Raw genomic sequence first — 23,244 nt, forward strand, 5'->3', positions numbered from 1 at the left:
TTTCATTGAATCCCTTTTTTGTTTTGTTATTTTATATACCTTTTTTAATTTTTTTTCTTAAACTGATTTTCAATGCTTCAAGCTTTTTTTCTCTGATTTAGCGCCAATTGGCGGCACATGTTTTCCCAAATAAAATTCGAAAAATCCCACAGCAGTAAGTTTTTCGATAGTGAAAGTAGACGAAATTAATGAACAACTTGATTTAACTAATTTGACATGTTATATGACTTACTTGTATCATCTATCCTTGTAATCTAGATATTAAAATACATAATTTGCTCAAGGTGTAGTTTTTTTTAGCAGCAATAAGTTCATAATATAGTGTGTTGATGACAAGACTTGATTACACTAAGTTGACAAGCTTTAGGACTAGATTGCACTTTCACAATAAATTTTATGATTTTCATTAGCTTATCCCAAAGCAAAGGTAAAGCTTATGACAAAGTGTAATATGTTAGCAGTGCCAAGTTCAATGTATGATATGCATCACACTTTAACATATGTTTTATTAAAACAACACATAGGGAGTTACTCCAACTATAGGACTATCCATCACAGATCAATCAATCAGTGAATCCTATCGAATTTCTACTGGTCTATTGACCGATAGAAGTCCGACTTCATCTTAGGAACGGTAATCATATAAGATGAATGGCATGACAATTTCAGCTAGCTCGACCACCGTTTGAGATGACTATTATTCGTAGAGGGCCACTGCCCCTTTTCCAGGTTGCTCATCCTGTGTTGAACTAGACAAAGCTCAGGGAGAATTTTCACCATTTCTTTTGAAAATGAAACAGGCTTTGAAGATATATTTGTGTTTCACGTGGTTGGTCAATTCGACTTCTTATAAGTTACTACGAAGTTTTAAGTCGAAACCATCTGCACAGGAAGAACCTTTCCCTCAATGGCATTACTATGATTCCGCTTCGAGGAATGTATAAAATGATGATTGGCTCCCCAAAAATATAAAATAAATAAGACACTGAAATGTTCGCCATGATTTTAGTTCCCAAGCAGGCTAAATCCGCCAAGATCATACAGGAGAGGTGATTGTGTCTAAAATTCGCTGGAGTGACGGCCTTTTCCATAACCCACAAGTACTTATCTTGATAGCTATTTGGCATCGTGCAGCTTGGTCCTCCTCGCACCACTGAATTTATTGATAGTGAAAATATCTGCGATACTGAGAGTTACAGCTTTGCAAATGCAGATGCAGGCAAGTTTGATCTGGGGGGCAGCTTTAGATCTTCCCAGTCTTCATCATCCACCTTGGAGAAGTAGCTTTCTACCATCTTGTCAGTGACAAGCTCCAATCTAGGAGGCTCCCACTACAACAGAGAAGGATGAAAATCGTTGTAAAGCAACTCATAACACGGAAGGAACGATCCCTGAAAAATGGAAAAAGAACACTTGTCGAACCTTTGGGTTCTTATCCTTATCCAAGAGTAAGGCTCTGCAGCCCTGCATTACACAAACAATTGTCAATTTATCAACTAAATTCAAACGAAACTATACAATAATCATCTGATTAAATAACAGAACCTCAACAAAGTCCTTGCTGACTTGGCCTCGCATTACATGGCAAACCATTCTGTATTCTCGAACAAGGCATTGACCAACTCCTTGTAGTCGACCTTCTCTTATCTGCAATTGCAGGATCAATCCTTATAAGTATGACCATTTCACAGTTTTTAAACAGATAACCTGCCTAAGCTAAATCCCCAATTATCTCTAATACAAACTAAGGTAATTATGCAACTTAAATAATTATCGCAGATAAAATGCTCTTTTAGAATTGTACATACTCTAGGCAATTTGACCTTTATAAAAGGAGAGGGAATCAAATTCCACTATTGCGCACTGACACGAGTTGTTAGTGAGCAAATACTGCACACTGGCCCAACTTCTCAACCCTACTATGAATTTTAGCTATTACTTTGCTCATCTAGCCATCACAGGTCTTTAAATTAATTTTTATTCTCTACTTTTTAATTGATACTGGTAGCCATTATCCAGGTCAGAGACACTGAGAGAGAAGATGGCGTCCTAGGCATATGCCTGCACCTCTAAAATTTAAATCAAGCATACAGTTGTCATGATATGTGTTCCATTGGTGATCTGAGGCAAGAAGAAAGAACAAAAAAACTCGGTTTCCCAGTCGAGTAATGATGCCATTCCCTTCAGCCGACATTACAAGTAGTTGGTTCACATATCTTAGAAATCGTTCGACCATAATCATAATACACATTATCTAAAAGTTGCGCCAATAAATGCACTGCAGCTTTCACATCAAAAGATTCAGCGATCTCACCGATCTAAGAGAAATTTTAAGGCTTGTTGGTGATGCTTTCTTCAGTGACTGAATTGAGGCAAGGATCCAATCATCTACCTTATTTGTGGCTTCTCGCTCCTGCAAAAGAGAGATGTAGGAAATGTTAAAATCAACAATATGTGCACAAATCAGCATTGCGAAATTGCCCCATGAAAGAGCTCATGCATGTACACACGCAGATGCCCCTTCTCATGAACACTACAAGGACTTGAAATGGAGAGCAAAATTGCCAACAGCTTACAAGAGCAGACAGTATGTCTTCCACTGTTCTTCGCGAGAAGCACCTATTGATGACATCCAACCTGTCAAAAACAGAACCTGAAAATGATGAATGAGACATGGATTGAGAGAGTGAATTAGCAGGTTCCACCATAGCCACTCAAGCTTCTTGAGTAAAGTTGGAAGTCTACACACATGTTATCACCATATAAAAGAGGATATAAAGTCATTCTATTTTGACACATCTTAATTTGGTTATTATTTCTTTCACATTGTGTTGTTTTGTTTAATCTATGACCAATTTATCTTCTTTACATATGTATAAGATTTTTAGGTTTCTTGGTATTTTCTAATTAAGAACATCTGTGCATGGACAGCCAGGCAAAACCATACGGAGAACTCAACAAGAAGATAAGAGGCTGGTAGGTCAAAACTAACCGATGGTATGCACTTTGCTCTTTCAAAATAGGCAGCTCAGAGTATTCACGGATGATTGCTGAAATTATGGCTTGATCTCTAGAATCTACCGTGTATAAAGCTGCTTCTAGCGATGGCAATTTCTGAACAATGTCGTCAATATACAAAGAGATATCAGATAACCACAGGAAATGAGTGTGAAGATAAAAATCTGTCATCCAGCACAAGAACACAGGTAACTATTATGAATTTAGTATTGCCCTAGCATTCCCAAATCAGCAACAACAATATGATTTAAGTGTTTTTCACTTACCCTCTGAGGTTAATTTCCATAAGGATTCCTTCTTACATATCTTTCTAAGATTCCATCACTCACAAAACCCCAAATGCAAGGATTTTCCCCAAAACTTTGAACTCATGCATAGTCTCTATCCACAAATCCCAACATGGCCTCCTTCCAAATAGTCACACTTTATAGAAGAAACATGAGGAAGCCATTGTTCGACAGGTCTAAATCATCTTAGATTGAATTTCCCTGGTCTTACCATAAACTGGTATATCCTTGAAGCTTTCTTGAATGTGCATTCGCTTCTAATTCTTTCACTTGTGCACATTCACCAAGCAAGCAGTTCTCTCAGGCACACTGTCTAATTTTTAAATCTAATCTTTTATTGTGCTATATTCAATGTCACTATATCTATCAGCATCAATGTTGACCTATATGGTTTCCAGCCAACATACTAGACTCCAAATGCACCTCACTATTAGGAAAAGAACAACCACCCCAAACCCGCCACCCCCCCAAAAAAAAAAAAAAAAAAAATAGTAAAAAGTAAAGCAACCAGACATTTCCCTAGCTCTGAAAATCTTGAAGGACAAGGCAAGGTGGATGCTTTCTCTGCTAAGCACTAGTCGCAAAGGTTGTAATGTTCTTCTGTACTTCGTTTTTCCTTTTCTCCTGACAACTACCTTCACCTTTTCCTTTGGCAGAACTTTTCTAACAACCTCTACTACTAAACATCATATTGGTCTTCGACGCTTTGTCTTTTCCCTTTTTCCCCCAGGTAGCTTTTAGATTCATCAAGCAATTATCACAAAACTGAAGTAAAAGCAGAAGGATACCGCTGAGGGAACAAAGTGAGTTGCAAGGCCACATGCAAGCATCTCTGCTCCATCCAATCTAGCACCGGTAAGACCAAGATATTCCCCTGGCACAGATAACAAAGAAGCATGGTAAATATTAATTTTTAGACAAGATAGCAGTGACAACAAATGTAACAGAATACAAATAATCTAACAAGAATATGTGTAACATCCCCAAGAAAGTATAAGATTATATGAGCTGAAATATAGAGAATGATTTAATCTTTAATATTACAGGACACATGAGTTGAAATCTAGTCCTTAGGAAAAATGGTTCTTGTGTGTCAAGATCAGGTTTAGTCACAAACCAGGAGAATCTTTAATTTTGATATAAAAGGATAAAAAATATCAACGATAATCGACAAAAAACATCATTATGCAAGTTGATATTAAAAAATTAAACTGTAATCCTGGACTTCATGTTAAATATGTGCATATCAGATTGTTCTCTTTTCTCAACACTAAATTAAATAACATATGATCCAAATCTATCAAAATCAACACCAGGAATCTCTTCCATAAGTTCTCTTCTGCGATTTCTAACTGCTATTAACAAGCACCAATGATATAATTTATGATTTTTAATGTCAAGATCCCAATTCCACAAATAAAGTGCCAGCAGAACTCCAAAAAAGTGAATGCAGTCGCACTTTTGTGATTCATTTTTCTGTTTGAAAGGAGAAAAAGAAGAAAAAGAATTAATGTGCATATTCCAGCTTGGAATTTATCCATCTTCCAAACAGAAGCAACTGAAACCAAGGTTCAACCCAAAACACGAGAAAGAATGTTGTTTTCTTCTCATCACCCTGCAGGTGATAATTAAAGTGTAAAAGGTGGACAGTCACTAAAGTATGTCAACCCTGCATTTCATTAAATCGCATCATCTAGCCATATTATCACTATTATGCATCGTTTGTCACTCCATCGATTGCACTCTTTGTCCTCTTGACATACGTTTTGAGGAAATTATTCCTTAGCTCATGTTTCCCAATCTTCTGAAGAATATACTTCCTAAATCCCAAATTAACACGGTAGCAAATTTGCTATATTTGCAGAATATAAGATGGAAGCCCACCAGCTTATGATATATCGATTCAGGAACTCAAATGTGTTGGTTGTCACCTACATTTGCTAATTCACCCGTAGTACAGACTAGCACTTCCACAAGCACTACCAGTAGAATGCTCCTGACAGCATTAACAACTGAACCTCTACCCAATAAATATATCAACATACTTCCAGAAGTTAGAAACTTTTGATCTTCAATTAATATTGACTCATAAAACTAGATAGAAGATAAAGTGCCTTTTTCTGTCACTGGCCATTACCAAAATGTCCTGGGAGCCTTGACAGGAAATACGAGGCACCTATGTCTGGAAAGAGACCCAGAGCTGTTTCAGGCATAGCAAAAACCTGCAACAAGATTAAGCAGACTATGCTGATAAAAGCTGCTGGAAATCTGGGTTAGAATGATCTTTAGGAAACAAGAAGCTGGAGAATCAACACCACAATAGCACCCACCAACTGCTAGTTACATGAGGCACTTTAATTAACACATACCTGCAGTATTGGTTAGATACTCTAGGCTATGTAACCAATTGCAGATCAAGTGGTAAAAGATATTGAGAAAAATAACCATTATATGTTCCACAAGCAAATATCTGATCTAAGAATTGCCAATAGACATCTACCATTCCTTATCCATTAAGCAAACAACAATTTCAATCTCGTTAAGTGGGATCAACTGATCTCATGTCACATATATCGGATAATATATAGGTACATAGAAGTGAATCCACAGTAAATTTATGAAAGTCTCGTATTAACTTCAGTGGAATCTTGACCACCTAGATATGTCTATTATCCATGTATAAAGCCAGGGAAACATTCTTTATTCAAACATACATGCTCTTTAAGGACTAAGCATATTCATGAAATCCCCAGAAGTAGCCCAACAGGGGTAAATGGCAAGCTCCACTCCACTGTACATTCTCTCTAGGAATTCTAACCTTCAATGACACTGTAAAGTTTTTCATTCATGGTGTAAAATGAGGGTCTCTGCTCGAAGAGTCTAGAACAATGTAAGAATAACCAACTTGATTAACTATTTTCTTTCACCATTGGTAGTTACACTTTTGGGCACTGAGATCTCATATTCTTCTGCTGTTACCTTACTTGTGTACCTCCTATCATCCTCCTGCTTCACTGAATCTTGTTCACCCTCACTTCTAGTGATAATAATCTTAAATTCTGTTATTTGCTCTCCCAACCACCCATGAATGGGCAGACAATAATATTATATCAAAATGCACCATAATGATCTTTCTTCAACCAGAATTTGAAACAAGGAACACATGCTCTATTCCATAGGAGATGCTAGTTAATTAAAACAATTTCAACAGCATTTTCAGTAATAGTCAGGCTGCAGATCAGCCATAACTAGTGAAATGGTAAAACAGATTAATAAAATCAGAAGCACCTAATGCCCAAAAAAAAAAAAAAAATTTAAGGAATGCACTCTCTTAATCAGACAAGCTTAAGAGTAACCTGTGTGCTATAACTCATCATAGACTGCCACAAACTATAACAGTAGATTGCCTAACAAATAAAAAGGTAATATAAGCTAACATAAAAAGGCAATACCGAATTCTCTGTTGCCACGCGAAAACTACCGTGTATGGAACAACCAGCCCCTCCTCCCATGACAATGCCATTCAAGATTGAAACCTTCATTAAAACCAGAATGTAAAAAGTAAGACTAGACATACATATCCAAATGAAGATCCTTTAGATACACTAAGATCGATTTCGCTATTATGAACTTCCCAAAAAGATACGCGTTATAATATCAGATCACCTGAGGTCTACTGTATGTCGCCATCAGATAATTTAAAGTGAACTCCTTCCGAAAGAAGATTTCACCCGACTTCCAATTTCCTAGCAAATTTACAGAAACCAATGTTATCAACAATCAAACGTTTTCCTAGTCCGAATGAACACCATATGAATTGCATATAACAGAGATCAAATACTGTCTGAAGCTGATGGACAATGTGATCTTTTTGATAGGTTAATAAAGGATTGGCACAATTGGCACTTTTGTCACGTGAAACTTCACCTTGAGACAAGGGAAATCTGGATGCTTAAGTGCATCTACTCACAATGGGATATAAGTACAGTTTGGCCCTATTTTTGACTTTACAGTCAGTATGAGAAGAACCATGAAACCAATAAAATGATCTGTACCATTGTTGATATCACGCACAACAGTGGCAACATCACCACCGGCACAAAAAGCTCTTCCTTTTCCCTACAGAAACAAAAACGCAAACAAAACAGTCATCTCCAAACTAAGAAAATATGTAGGATTTCCAAATTGGGATAGCAAAGTATGAAAGGAGAACATTTTAACAGAAGATAATGGCCACAGGATCTAACAATGTCAAGTAATCTTAAGGTCTTGCAATCTAAAGGAGCCAATGACAATGAATGCCAAAAATATTAATCTGACAACTGTTCCGTAATGTGATGTTGGACTTGAAAAAAGCATGCCTGTGAAGCCTAAATGGATGAGCACTTTGTTGTAGCTGACATGAATTACTTCAATGATAGGCATCTTTGGGTTGAGCAAATGCAAAATTTATAGACAGCCAACAATAATTCAAAGCTAGAGTGCACCTCTGCAACTCAGAACCAGACATTTGAAAGGCCATCCAACTCCCAAAAGCTCCAGAAATCTATTTATTTCTCATATTGTACACCAGTAGTCCCCATGTATATGATATGTTTAAAAAAAAAATAGGTCTTAAATGCAGTCAAAGGAGCTAATAAAACATAATTTACCGCGCTGCTCAGGCATATTAATAAATTGACAATTTTGTAAAACACATACATAAGTGAGCACACAGCCCTAGATGGTACACCAGCATGAGAAATTTCACCAAACGAAGTCCAATAAACTCTACCAATCTTCCAGCGGGCAAAAGGAATCTATCAATCTCCCAAAAGACAGTCTCAAGGCTCATGATTCTGATATTTCTACTTGTGCAATTTGGAGGGCTCTTAACAGTCATAAAAAAAAAAAATGCTTTGTATGAAGCAATGTACCTTTAAGATTAGCAACTTCACATTAGAATCCTTCTCATAAACAAGGAAAAGTTCCAATAACCGAGCTATCTGCGAACAAGAGTAACAATTAGTAATACAATAACCATGTAGCAAACAAAGCTTAATTAACGATGTGAGCTATTGAGGTTTGAGACAACAAGTAAAAGTTGAATATGTCACCTACACATATTTAAATAATATAAAATGACAACAGACCCCAACTGCCAACAAGGCGACTACCACAAAAGGCAGAAAAGGCATTCAAAAAGCAACAAACAATGGTATTACTGCATGACAATTCCACAGATATATTTTGCTGGATGCAAGAAAAGATGCTATTCAGGCTGAAGTGTGCTAAAAACAGACTCACGTATTTTATGCAGGAACTAACAACATCTTTGAAGAGTATGTGCGCATCGCCAGATTTGGTTCTTGATCTCATATAATAACCTTCTTTAACTATGACCTTTAGTAATGCGTGCTTCCAAATTTGCATAAAAAGGGAACATTCATCTTTTCTTAAGAAAAGAATAAAAACTCAAAAAGTTAAGCAGAGCACTACTACTGCTCTTAGCAAAACCACATGCAGTCTCCAAGGTATTAATCAAACGCAAGACAAGAGCAGGAACGTAAAATTTTAAAATGATCAACTAGATAATGCTATCAGATGTTAGTTTATCCTGTATGATGAAACTAATGAGTAGTTTTTGGATTGTGGAAAGAGCTTTCTCGAAAGTGCAGGATTACAGGTGCTCTATGTAGGAAAACTCAATAAATAAATTCCACCAACCATTTCGCAAAAAGCAACACCCGTGATTAGTTTGAAAAGCCTCAACAGAGAAACAGCAAATTGGCGACCAATGTAACAAAAGAACCCCATCCAACACTGCCAACCAAACAGTTAGAATGAAGGAAGACCCAACTGCAAAAAGTATCCAGCAGCCAGATAAGAGACATACCATATCGTAAGAAAGAGCATTCAGCTGCTTGGGTCTGTTTAGTATGAGTGCTCTCACAAAGGACTTCTCCTCCACCAAAACCTACAAAAACAAAGAAAATCGAATCTCCATCACAAGTTCTTAGAGGACTAATGCTCAGTTCTGTCGCGCCATAATCATTTGGAGAATAGTACTCCTACGCTCTAAAACACAAAAATGCAATGTTCCAATCAGCCGAACAACATCTGAAGCTAAAAATAAGATTTTTCAAACACCCATCATCATTTGAACCCTGATAGGCTTCCCCAAAATTCATATCCAGCGGCAAATTCAAAGCGCGGGGACAATCAAACTCAGTAGCACAGGCGCAATTCAATCGTCGAAGCCCCGACCGGATTCACTAATCACGCAACACTGGAAAGAAGCAACGTCTGGTCGCTTTGTCTGTAAAGTAACGGAGCTCAGTACCTGATCCTCCTGGCCATCCCTGGAGGAGAACGAAGCCATGGAACCTACCCTTCTCCGACTCCAAAGAGAGGCAGATTCAAACAAGACTCAAGTCAGAAACTCCTTCCACGATGAAGATCACAGAGAAACCTCAAACGGGTCTTCCTCGTACCCGGTCGCGCAGACACGAAACCAGCGAATGCTCGAACAGAAACAGCCGAAAACTCGACCTTGGCTGCTGCCGCTGCTGCTGCTTCTTGCGTCCGTTCGGAAGCGATGCTGACGCTCCGATCTGTGTGGGCCGATTTGGTAGGACAATAAAGAGTTTGGATAATGGTGAAAAAGGGGAGGGAAAATAATTTGTGGGGATTGAGTTATATTATTGCTTAGATGCTAATTAGATATGAACATAAATATCTTATTATAAAATTGATTTGAAGGCGGTGCTATTTCTACCTCTATATGGCTAAATCCACCCGATTTGCACCGTAAAGATAAAATTACATGTAGTTTCAATTTAAACTGGTGCTCCGAAATTTTATCTACCTGATAAAGAATTCCACATGTTTAGTTTTTGTTCATTGCTGATTTTTCATGAATATTAACATCTTTGTCTTTGTTAGATATTACTTTCAACAAAATTTGTTTTGTCGAAAAGAGAAATTTTAAAGAAATATTTTTTTTCTATATTGTTGATTAAATTTATGGATAAATTGTTAGGTAGAAAAAACTTAATTAAATCAAAACATTGCATAAAGTAAGAGTTTATTTTTAAAATACAAGTGAAATTTCATCAGTTTGGATTGACAAAAATGAATATTGTCAATGAGTTGTTTACAAATAATATCAAGATACCTCATTTATTGTGCATAATGTTTTTAGTGTATTGCTAGATACTCCTCTAATGTCATACATACTCCGTATAAGAGTATCTCACCAATAGAGTAAGTAAAAAAATTAAATTCTTTGATAGAGTAAATAAAGAGACCTTATATATATTTTAGACTAATGAAATTAATAAAATTTTCACTAAGAAATTGAGCTTTTGATATAGTTAGGACAAAAAATAGATAGGTTCTTATAAAATCAATAATGAAGAAGAAACTTTTCAATTTTATATTATATCAGAGAATGTCTTTTTTCCTTAATGCCAACAAGATAATTTTACACGAATCATGTAAAACATGATAAGAATATTTGAGAATTCACATTTTTAATACTAAAAGACCAAATAAGTGAAATGCTTAATTATGATAGCTATCCTAAATAGAAAAAGGAAAAAAGGAGTGGTGCCATTGCCTAAAAGTGCAATTGAAAGATTGATATTGATTTTGTCTTTTTATTGTAAATGAAGGTGAATTTAGTTGTTTGGGGTGGAAATAGTACCGTCATTTTGTTAATATTATGAAAAACCTTAAATTAGTACATTTAAAAAAATGTATTTCAAATTAATTTTTGGGTTACAAAAACTCCAAACTAGTACATTTATTATAAATTTATCCAAAATAAGTTTTGAATCACCAAAAATACCAAACTAATACATATATAACAAATTTACTTCAAATTGATGTAAGTTGTTATGTCGATTGAATTATTGCCATGTGTCATCTAGCTCAACAATTCTTGATATAATTTAACATAAATTAATGAGGGATAAATAGGTCATGAATTTACTATTTGTGGTATTAACCCTATATAATTATAAATAAATCTGAATTAGAAATATAAGTGAAAAATGAGAATTACTTGTCCCATTCCTCCAGTAGTTTCTGATCCTTTCCCTCCGTCTCTTTTCCTCCATTCAAGCATAGTGTCAACCTCAATCCTTTATCAATCTGGAAAATGAAATTAGTCTTAAAATTCTCTCTTTTTTTTTTTTTTTTTACAAAAAATGAATGATTTAAAAATATTTCTCTAAAAAAGATCACTTGTGTCATCTGAAATTATTTGTTGATGAATTTTTTCGCATTATCAATAATAATTTATGTCTAAATACTTTCACGAACAATAAAAATACTTTTTTTTTTTGTTTGGGTGAATGATACAGTAATTATTTTTTGAAATTTTCTTTCAAGTTATTTATTTATTTATTTGTGAATTAAGCGCACCGTAATGTTGTTCTCAAGTCTAAGTCGCTGTTCATTCATTCTTCTTTGTCTGCTCTTTCACTTGTAGGCTGGTTGTGATGGGCTATTTTGTGGCGCTTCATCTGATCGGGGTTCGGCTAGCCGGCACAATCCCAAGCCTCAAGTCAAAAGAGGTTTGATGTAAAATGAGATTTTCATCGAACACCAACCCAATATCAAACCTTTGACAAAGCCGATTCGCATTGCCTTTTTAAAGCTTTTGCATTAAAGGCAAAAGAACTTGTTTTTGTTCAAAGTAAATAGTGTTCTCTGATGTGCAAAATACTCACTGTGAAGCAACTTCGTTAAAATTATGGTGAAAAACGCAAATGACATGGACAGTACATCTGCCAAAGGGAAACTCTTGTGCAAGATCGCAGCCACAAGGCGGAAGAGGTTGCGAGACCTCAGGCGAGGATTGCAAACCCTACAACAAGCCTTGTGAGTGGCATGCCTGAGTTGCGCATGATCCCGAGAGGACTAACCGGAGCACGGTGGTGGCCACCACCACTTGCCTCTCTTTCTTTGTGAATTTCTGCAAATTGAAGAAGATGAAAATGGCGTGTAAATTATAAAAAAACTCGCAACGGTAAAGTGAGGATAAAAAATATTTAGTAACTGAGGTAAGTTGATCTTCTTGAAAGTGCCCAAGCTAAACCGAAGGGGGCTCGCACCAGGTTTTGATCAGTTTTTTTTAAGCAAAACTTTGGACCGAACACCTTACGGAAAAGGTCCTATGTAGCTTCATGACAAGGCATTCCCAAACGTATCCCGACCAAATCCGTCAATAAAACTCGCGAACCGATAGTCGGAAATTCATTCCCTACCCCCAAACCTTGGACCATGGATGCAACTCGTGGTGGCCGAATCAAATTGTGTAAATCGAACAATCAATGCCCTAACTACAAAGTTTGGGATTGAAAAACTTGATGGTAAGAGCGGCATTGGCCTTTTGACACAATTGCAAACTCTTTTGGTTCATAGATAGTGGATTATTGAAGGCGCCTTACTCGAAAATAACGTTTAGATGAAAGACATGGATGATCTAACGAATCACACCCTCTGAACAATTTGACAGTCATCTACAATTGATGAGAGGTTATGTGTCAATGATAGGCGGCAACTTTGTGGCTCGAGTTAATTTACGCGATGAAAGACCTAGTGAAATTTGACTGATATACTGGTGGAATCATATCCCCATGGTTAAGATATGAGCTTCGAATTAAGTTTCACAATCATCGAAATTCTTTAGGGAAATTTTCCAACGTCGGCGGCGTTGCCAATGTTGAAAAAGAGAAGTACTGGGTAGGGATGTAAATGGTTCGGTTCGGTTCCATTGTTTAGAAAAATCGAACTGAACCTAACCAATAAAAAAATTTATTGAACTGAACTGAAATTCAATTCGAACCGAACTGAAATCCCAGTTTGATTTGGTCTTTTAGTTTTTACTTTTGTTTGTTTTATTTTACATGCACTCCTTGAATAATTTTTTATTTTTCTAAAATAATTGATTTTTTAATTATTTTTTATTCTTTTTCTTTTTCTTCTTCATTGGCCGATCGCCAACCCTAGTGGCAGCCAGCAACTGACTAGAGGTGAGCTAGAGCCCCACCAGCCTATGGCAAGGCGAGTTTGTTTGACGCCGGCGAGCTCGAGCCTACCAAATTCGGTGAGCTGGGCGAGGCTTGAGCCTCGCCGGAGGTTGCTAAAGCCTTGTCAACGTCTGTAGACCCTTGGCAAGGCTCGAGCTAGTTAATGTTGAGCGAGCTTGGCTTTGTGGGCCTATGGTGAGGCTCCGCTTGCCTCTGGCCGTCATTGTCCACCACGGTGGCTAGCAACTAACCAATGAAGAAGAACAAGAAAAATAAAGAAAAGGAAAAAAAAAATCGAAAAATCGAAAAAATGATTTTTAAAAAATGAAATAAAAAATAAAAAATATATATTTTTATATTTCATTGGTTTGGTTTGGTTAACGAAACCGGTAAATACGGAACCCATTAAAAAAGCTTCAATTTTTAATGAAAATCAAATTGAATGAAAGCTTGATTGAAAAAAAACCGAACTTTTCGATTCGGTTTAGTTCGGTTTTGATTAATTTCAGTTTTCAATTTGATTTTTGACACTCTTAGCCCTGGGCCTAGGCCATGATCGTGGAATTTCGGAAGTTGTGGATGACGGCCATGCACGTGGCATAGGCGATTGACATGCAATGACTGATGCACATGGCAATGGCAAAAGTGACTAGTATGATGTCAAAAAAGGTTAAAAGTTCAAGAAAAATGTGGGAAAGTGGCGTCCAATAAACTTATGACTATGAAATAATGTCTTAGGAAAGAAGAAGGAAACGGACACTGTACCCAAGATTTTTTACTTAATTCTATCCAAATTTTCTTTCCTTTATTTTATTTTGGTAAATTCTCGCTCATGTGAGTTTGATTTATGCTCGTACTATGGTGGCTTTGAACCCGAAACCATTATTTTAAGTCAAGTTCACGTTCCTTTATAAACTGTACTTGTTCGATCAATAGCACAAGGGCTCCGTGTCTTTCGTATTTGCCAATTTTGAGTTTGGTTTTCACTTAGGGGGCTTGGCACCCATTTTGGTGAATATTAGAGAAAACAACTTAGGGCGTGCATGGAAACACTCCAAAAAAGTGTTTCCAGACACTTCTGTCTGACGGAAAGTGTTCCCAGGGAACAAAAAGGAACAAAATGCGTTTGGTTGCGTTTACATTCTTTTTTGTTTTTTTGTTTCTGAACGAAATAAGAACAGAAAAAAAGAAACAACAATTTGTTGTTTCTTGTTCCAAAAAAACAAAAATGAAGAAACATTTCCTAAGAGCTTCTTCTCTCTCTTCTTCTTCTCTTCTTCTTTTCTTCTTTTTTTTCTTCTTTTTCTTTCGCCTGTCGCCGGCCTCGGCCATGGCCGGCGACCAGGCCGTCGAGGCTCGGGCTCGCCGGATGCTGGCGAGCTCGAGCTCGCCCGGCCATGGCGAGGCTCGGCCTCGCCGAGGGCCGGCAAGCCTCGCCTCGTGGGGCAGCCTGGCGAGGCTCGGCCTCGCCGAGGGCCGGCGAGCCTCGCCGTGGGCGGGCGAGGCTCGGCCTCGCCGAGGGCCGGCGAGCCTCGCCGTGGCTGGGCGAGGCTGCTGCCCCGTCGGCCCGGTCGCGGGCCGGTGACCGGCCGAAAAAAGAAAAAATAAAAAAGAAAGGAAAAAATGAAAAATAAAATAAAAATGTTTAAAAAATTAAAAGAAACAAAAAAAGAATAAAATTTACCAAACGTGTTTCTGTTCATTTTTTATTCCCGGACCAAACGTTACCAAACGCGTTCTTTTGTTCAAAAATTGTTCCCAATGTAAACACTTTTTTGTTTTTCGTTCCCGAACAAAAAAGAACAAACGTTACCATTCGCACTTTAATTAAAATCTTACGACATACCTGTTTTGACTTCTTCTTTTAGACTATCAAAGAGTTAATGTTGGGTTTAGTCAAAAATCAAAGCCGAAACCCCGAAACTTCCTTTCTTCCTTTTTATTTTTATAATTTAGGGACATGGACGTATAGATCCGATTGCCCAAAGGCCCATAGAACAACATATGAAGCTTTCGTAACAAGCAAATGTTGATAGGTAAATTCACATACAATTTCTCTAAATTCTTTAGGAATTTGAATAAAATGTTAAATATGGATATAATGTCTTGCATGGTCATGAGTTTCTGGGGCTGTTTTGGCTGCTTTCTGTCTTTCTTGTCAGCAAAAGAGAATGTCTGTCGGTAATTATAGCAAGTGACCCGAAAGAGAAAATGTCTAATGTTTGACCAGAAGTATGACCCACTTAGAATTCGGATCTCATTCCTCGAACTCCATTCTCGTCGCACACTTCTTTCAAGCTTGCTAAACAAATCCTTATTGAGAAAGAAAGCATCAGCCACGAATTGATGGAGAACGTCCACCCGTTCGACGCTTGGAGGCAATACAACCACAAAGGAAGGAGGGAGATCCCAGAATAGAATGCCTCTCCATCTCCTATAAATTATCTTCCCATGTCTGAGAAAGCTTTGAGAAACCATTACAGCAAGCCATTTTTGAGAGAGAAAGAATGCAGGGCATTAAGGAGAAGTTTAGCGAGTTCAACACCGCGCGCAAGGTCAAGGCTGAGGCGAGGACCGAGGAGAAGGTACATGGATATCCTTTGATCCCTATTAGTACGCGATTGTATCGATCTTGCCGACACGAAATATAATCAAGTAGCAGCCTCAGGTTCCCAAAAAAGAAAGACCAATTAACACGTTTTTTGGCGACGAAACCCATTTGCAGGTCGAGAAGGATTACGCAAAAGCAAGAGCGGGGGTGGCGCACGAGGTGAGGTTGGCGAAAGAGGCCGAGGCCGACATGGACAAGCACGTGACCAAGGCCGAACGGCTGGCACGAAAAGAGCTGGCGAAACACGGGAACAGCGGTCCGAGAAACGGCAATGAGTACGGGAGCTACATGAATAGTGATCAGAGAGCTGCTGGTCCCATTGGAGCAGGCAATGCCACTACCAATCAGGTCAAAATCGCTTCTCCATCCCAAGCATCATCTGCTCCTCCATCCAAAGAGTTGTTGTAGGGTCCCAGAGAGTCTCATCTGCTGTGGGATAGAACTAGAGTGATTCTGCCATTTCCTTTTCTTTTAATTCTGGGTTTCTTACTATTCATAATGTCGCTCAACCAATGTAAGAATTTCTTTAAACTAGTTGGTATGATAACCTGAGCAAAATCACGAGCAAAATCACGATACGTGTTTGCCTCCGTGTAATGTCGTCTATATAATATGTAACAGACTTTGCTTAAACATAAATCTTTTGTGTGTATATATGGGTTTTGATTATTAGATTGGATAGCCTATAGGATTCCTAGTACCCGGTATGATTTCCTTTGTCCATTTACTCAATTATTGTGAATTAATTATAATTTTTTTTGGTGGTTGTGAATGACATAATGATTAATCATTTCATCAATTGTTTATTTTGCTAAATAAATGTAATAATTACATGTATATTGTTTATGTATTTGAACTCGGGGGGTTGGGTTTCGCTATGGAAAGAAAAGGGTTCCGACCATTATCCTTGAGCAGATTTTGCACTTGTCTAAATATGTCATACAGATGTAGCTTTGGTATGATTGTTCGACCAAATAATAATAATAATAATAATAATAATAACAATAACAACAACAACAACCACGATGATGATGATGCTGATGATGATGATGATGATGATGATCAAACGTCATGAAAATGCCTTTAGTAGGGTTATGATTATCCAATAATCAAACGTCATCAAAATGCCTTTAGTAGGGTTATGATTATCCGACAAAAAAATGTTATGATTGGTTGGATTTGGTATTTGCTCCGATACAACTAATTTAAGTTGTTATATAAGTAGTTCATGAAGTTTTCTTTTGGCTAGTCCATGAAAAAGTAAGTCATATTTATCGATTTTACACTACATTTGTTGATAATAACAAAATGTGAACCATACAAAAGAACAAATCAAACAAAATTAGACAAAATTTTGATAAATTGGTATTAAAATAGCGAACAATTTAATTTGATTAATTCCATTACAAAGCCGTACGAGAATCTTGAAAGACAAACGAGTATTATTGAAGTTGTGCCTATTTTGAACTTAACCTACCAAAATATATAGAGACATATTACAAAACCCTAGATTTAGAGCGTATTCAATTTTTCCCAGTTAAGGTATGGAACGAATTTTTTGTCTAGGGAAATCAACCGAATGATCGAAAATACAACCTTAATAGGGTATTTATTAGGTTCATTATCAAGTGTACCGATTCCATTATTAAAACTCATAAGCTATTCTATGTAAGTCATGGCATCAATAATGTTAGTATATAAATGAAATCCTCCTCCGGCGGCAACGGACGTAAAAATGAATCGGTGAATGTATATTGTTGCTCTAATCTTCTTTTCCTTTTTTGACAAGACATCACTTGATTTGTTCACACATATCTCATAAGCAATTCTTAGGCATATCAGCAATGCTGAGGCCATCATTTTGGTGTTTTCCGCCTCGATTTCGGATCGATGGACCGTTGCTATTCGAAAAAAATAAAATGCAAATTAGTCCATGCAACATAAAAGGCTGGTTAAGATAATGTGCTAGAATAGAGGCACATCAAATTTGGCAATCTCTAATGGGTATCCGTCATAATTGACTTGACAAGTTTTTCATCACTGCCTAGATTTCAGGTTGTGCTGAAATTATTGCACCAGAACATGATCCTAGCCTTGATCCCATTCGAAATTGAAATGCAAGACATAAACGGGGCATGATCTTATCCACCCTTGACAGTTCACCTGAGCTAAGAAAAGACTAACATCCAGGGCACATACCATATCAGCTCGGTATCCCAAAAAATAAATTTGTTACCCCAAATTCGATTTCTATTAGGAACCAGCGGACCTCAATCATCATCCCAGGAATCGCAAGAAGAGAAGGCGACAAAATCTTCTACCTCGCACTATATAAACCCTTATCGCCTAAGGGGCAACAAGGGCCCCCGCGGCAAAGATCGTCCAACATTTTCCTTCCGGAGCGCCCCAATTCCCTTAGCCATGACTAGAAAGAAAGCCGCTCTGGCGTACATCGCCAACGACGCCGCGAGGAAAGCCACTTTCAAGAAGAGGAAGAATGGCCTGATGAAGAAGGTGAGTGAGCTGAGCACGCTGTGTGGGATCGAGGCGTGCACCATCGTCTACAGCCCGTACCAGGCCGAGCCAGAGGTGTGGCCATCCATGCTGGGAGCACGCCGGGCCATCGCAAGGTTCAAGAACATGTCGGAGATGGACCAGAGCAGGCGGATGGTGAACCAACAAGAGTTCATCCGGCAGAGGATCGTGAAGGCCGAGGAGCAGCTGAAGAAGCAGCTGCGCGAGAACCGCGAGAGGGAGATCGTGCAGGTGATGTACCGGGCCCTCGTCGGGGAGGGGCTCCAGGGCCTGACCATCGTGGATTTGAACGACCTGGGGTGGATGCTGGACAAGACCGGGGAGGAGATCGAGGAGAGGATCAAGAAGCTGAAGAAGTCCGCGCCAAGCTCAGAGCAGGCAGCGTCGGCGGAGCCGCAGGCAGATAAGGCGGCTCCAGAGAACCATGCTGCCTTAAATGATTTCGTGGCCGTGGAGGCCGTGGAGAACCAGCCTTGGTACATGGACTTGCTGAAGCCGCGCAACGAGGGCGACGCCGTAAATCTCGACAGGATTGACCCGATGCCGTCGTACCCATACGGAAACCCTACTCCTTCATGGTCCGACTTCTACTTCCCATGAAGGAATTTGGGAGTGTTTAATTTTCTCGGTAAACATGAATAAAATGAAAATTAGGAGTGTCTGAGAAACGGCAACGAGTACGGGAGCTACATGAATAGTGATCAGAGAGCTGCTGGGCCCGTTGGAGCAGGCAATGCTACTACCTATCAAGTCAAAATCGCTTCTCCATCCCAAGCATCATCTGCTCCTCCATCCAACAAGTTGTTGTAGAATCCCAGAGAATTTCATCCGCTGTGGGATAGAACTAGAGTGATTCTGACATTTCCTTTTCTTTCCTTTTCTTTTAATTCCGAGTTTCTTTGTATTTGTAATGTCGCTCGTCCTATGTAAGAATTTATTTCATCCAGTTGGTGTGGTAACCGGAGCGAAATCACAATACACGTGTTTGCCTCCGTGTTATGTCATCTATATAATGTGTAATAAACTTTGCTTAAACATGGATCTTTTGTGTATATTTATGGGTTTTGACCATTAGATTGGATAACCTATAAAATTCCCAATACCCAATATGATTTCCGTTGTCCATTTAATCAATTATTGAGAATTAATTAGAATTTTCTTTTGCTGGTTAAGTGAAATGACATAATGAATAATTGTTTCGTCAATTGTTTATTTCGCTAAATACAGGTAATAATTACATAAATATTATTTATATATTTGAACCGGGGGGTTTGGTTTGAAAAGAAAAAGGTTCCGACCATTATCCTTGAGCAGATCTTGCGCTTGTCTGAATATGTCCTACAGATGCAGCTTTGGTATGATTGTTTGACCAGAAAAAAAATAAAAAAATCGAAGGTAATGCAAATGCCTTATTAGGGATATGATTATTCGACTGGAAAAAAAGAGAGGTTATGATTGGTTGGATTTGATATTTGCTCTAATACAAATAATTTAAGTTGTTATATAAGTAGCTTATGAAGTTTTCATTTGGTAGTCCATTAAAAAGTAAGTCATATTTATCGGTTTTACACTATATTTGTTGATAATGACAATATGTGAACCTAAAATACAAAAGAACAAGTCAAACAGAAATAGACAAAATTTTGATAAATTAGTATTAGAATAGTGAACAATTTAATTTGATTAATTCCATTACAAAACTTATGTGAATTTTGAAAGAAAAACGAGTATTACTGAGATTGTACCTATTTTGAACTTAACCTACCAAAATATATAGATACATCTTTCAAAATCCCTGATTTAGAGCGTATTTAGTTTTTCACATTTAAGGAATGGAACGAATCTTTTTTTATAGGGAAATCAACCGAAGAATCGAAAATATAACGATTTTATTAGGGAATTTATTAGGTTCATTATCAAGCGTACCGATTCTGTTATCAAAACTCACAAACTATTCTATATAAGTCATGACATCGATAATGTTGATATATAAATGAAATCCTCCACTAGTGGCAACAGACGTAAAAATGAATCGGTGAATTTATATCATCGCTCTAGTCTTATTTTCCTTTTTCGACAAGACATCACTCGATTTGTTCACACATATCTCATAAGCTAGTCCTAGGCATATCAGTAGTGTTGACGGCCATCATTTCAGCGTTTCTGCCATGATCTCAGATTGATGGACCGTTGCTATTCGAAAAATAAAATAAAATAAAAATTAGACCATGTAACGTGAAAGGTTGATTGAGCTAATGTGATAGAATAGAGAAACATCAAATCTGGCAATCCCTAATGGGCATCCGTCATAATTGACTTGACAAATTTTTTCATCACTGCCCAGATTTCAGGTTGTGCCGAAATTCTTGCACCAGAACATGATCCTAGCCTTGATTCCATTCGAAATGGAAATGCAAGACATAAACGAGGCATGATCTTATCCACCGTTGACAGTTCACCTGAGCTAAAAAATGACTAACATCCAGGGCACATACCATATTAGCCCGGTATCCCAAAAAATAAATTTTTTTACCCCAAATTCGATTTCTATTAGGAACCAGCGGGCCTCAATCATCATCCCCGGAATCGCAAGAAGAGAAGGCAACAAAATCTTCTCCGTTTTATAAAACGATTTTCTGCCTCGCACTATATAAACCCTTATCGCCTAAGGGGCAACAAGGGCCCCCGCGGCAAAGATCGTCCAACATTTTCCTTCCGGAGCGCCCCAATTCCCTTAGCCATGACTAGAAAGAAAGTCACTCTGGCGTACATTGCCAACGACGCCGCGAGGAAAGCCACTTTCAAGAAGAGGAAGAATGGCCTGATGAAGAAGGTGAGTGAGCTGAGCACGCTGTGTGGGATCGACGCATGCGCCATCGTCTACAGCTCGTACCAGGCCGAACCAGAGGTGTGGCCGTCCACACTGGGGGTGCACCGGGCCATCGCAAGGTTCAAGAACATGTCGGAGATGGACCAGAGCAAGCGGATGGTGAACCAACAAGAGTTCATCCGGCAGAGGATCGTGAAGGCCGAGGAGCAGCTGAAGAAGCAGCTGCACGAGAACCGGGAGAGGGAGATCGTGCAGGTGATGTACCGGGCCCTCGTCGGGGAGGGGCTCCAGGGCCTGATTATCGTGGATTTGAACGACCTGGGGTGGATGCTGGACAAGACCGGGAAGGAGATCGAGGAGAGGATCAAGAAGCTGAAGAAGTCCACGCCAAGCTCAGAGCAGGCAGCGTCGGCGGAGCTGCAGGCAGATAAGGCGGCTCCAGAGAACCATGCTTCCTTGAATGATGTCGTGGCCGTGGAGGCCACGCAGAACCAGCCTTGGTACATGGACTTGCTGAAGCCGCGCAACGAGGGCGACGCCTTAAATCTCGGCAGGAATGACCCGATGCCGTCGTACCCATACGGAAACCCTACTCCTTCATGGTCCGACTTCTACTTCCCATGAAGGAATTTGGGAGTGTTCAATTTTCTCGGTAAACATGAATAAGATGAAAATTAGGAGTGTCCGAGATGTTAAGATATGAAATCCTTTTCTATATTATTTTTTGAATATGAAATCTTTTTTTATATCTTTTTGATTTTCATATCAGCATACCAACTATAGATGAGTTTGTATTCCATGATTCTTGCTCTGTCAAAGATTGTATTTTTCCTTCTCTTTATAAGCGTGTACAATCTGTAAATTATGTGATATGAAAATTCATCCACAAATTGTGAGCTTCTTCATGGTATCAGAGCGTTTATGCTCCTAAGAGCTTTTTGATCTGATTATTTTGCATTTTTTTTTTCGCAATCTTCTGCACCCTCTAGCCATGGAAGTCACTTCAGAATCAGGTTGCACCACCTCGAATTCTAGTTCCGTTACCATCGGAACAGTTGCACCTAATGGTTTGATCTCGATCTCAGTCGCCATCCAATTGCCATTCAAGCTCTTTGCTGCCAATTATCCCTCTTGGTGTGCTCAATTTTAGGCGCTACTCATTGGTTATGATTTAATGGGATTTGTTGACGGAAACTTCTGTCTGTCCGCCTCTCACCGTTTCAACTAGCAATCAAACGATGCCAAATCCAGCCGCAACAACTTGGATTCACCGGGATTAGTTCTTGCTTCATGCAATTTTTGCATCTATATCCGAAGCTGTGATTCCTCTCATTGCCTCTTGCAATTCGTCACATGCTGCGTGGGCAAAAATCATGAATTTATATGCAAATAAATCCCGCTCAAGAGTTATGCATCTCAAGGATCAACTCTCTACTGCTCGCCGAAACTCACGTTATGTTTCAGACTTTTACAGGAACTTAAAGCCCTTGCCGATGAATTGGCAATCATTGACACTCCTATCTCCGATGATGATTTAGTCATTCATGCACTTCGAGGACTTGGAACTGAATACAAAGAAATCACAGCTTGTGAAAACACAATCAGCTTTGAAGAAATGCACGACAAATTGGTGGCCTATGAAACCCAACTAAAACTGGAGGAAATTAGACTTGAAGTAGCACTAGTCACAGCCAACTATAGCAACAGAAGCCGTGGCACAGGAAGCAACTCTTGCTGGCTCAACAATCGCGGCCGTCATCAAAATTATTCTTGATCTAACCAGCATCATGGACCTTCTCATAGGAGGTATTCTGATTGGGACAACAGAGAGCCTCGTTCGACATGTCAGTTTTGTGATCAATATGGACACTCAGTCAAATCTTGTTTTTGCATTCAAAATAGTCTCCGCGAACCTACTACTCATGTTGCAATAGCTCAATGTCA

The 23,244-nt window shown here is 38.6% G+C and overlaps 3 protein-coding genes across 3 annotated transcripts; 2 read left to right on the forward strand and 1 right to left on the reverse strand.

The window, feature by feature from the left end:
• Positions 1 to 814: 814 nt before the first annotated feature.
• Positions 815 to 9,933, reverse strand: LOC104444518 (3-hydroxyisobutyryl-CoA hydrolase 1). The gene is made up of 14 exons (XM_010058198.3): positions 9,628 to 9,933; positions 9,181 to 9,261; positions 8,222 to 8,290; positions 7,361 to 7,424; positions 6,972 to 7,051; positions 6,758 to 6,841; positions 5,443 to 5,527; positions 4,094 to 4,179; positions 2,993 to 3,114; positions 2,577 to 2,637; positions 2,315 to 2,413; positions 1,546 to 1,647; positions 1,423 to 1,464; positions 815 to 1,331 (listed from the first exon to the last, which is right to left on the reverse strand). Exons 1-14 carry the CDS (start codon positions 9,664 to 9,666, stop codon positions 1,194 to 1,196), a joined length of 1,152 nt encoding a protein of 383 aa, XP_010056500.2. The 5' UTR covers positions 9,667 to 9,933; the 3' UTR covers positions 815 to 1,193.
• Positions 9,934 to 18,312: 8,379 nt separating this feature from the next.
• Positions 18,313 to 19,522, forward strand: LOC104446415 (agamous-like MADS-box protein AGL80). The gene has a single exon (XM_010060271.3). It carries the CDS (start codon positions 18,357 to 18,359, stop codon positions 19,068 to 19,070), a length of 714 nt encoding a protein of 237 aa, XP_010058573.2. The 5' UTR covers positions 18,313 to 18,356; the 3' UTR covers positions 19,071 to 19,522.
• Positions 19,523 to 21,210: 1,688 nt separating this feature from the next.
• Positions 21,211 to 21,924, forward strand: LOC104446416 (agamous-like MADS-box protein AGL80). The gene has a single exon (XM_010060272.3). The coding sequence runs from the start codon at positions 21,211 to 21,213 to the stop codon at positions 21,922 to 21,924; it is 714 nt and encodes a 237-aa protein (XP_010058574.2).
• The last annotated feature ends 1,320 nt before the right edge of the window (positions 21,925 to 23,244 follow it).

This window comes from Eucalyptus grandis, chromosome 5 (genome assembly GCF_016545825.1).
Source record: "Eucalyptus grandis isolate ANBG69807.140 chromosome 5, ASM1654582v1, whole genome shotgun sequence".
Classification (NCBI taxonomy): Eukaryota; Viridiplantae; Streptophyta; class Magnoliopsida; order Myrtales; family Myrtaceae; genus Eucalyptus; species Eucalyptus grandis.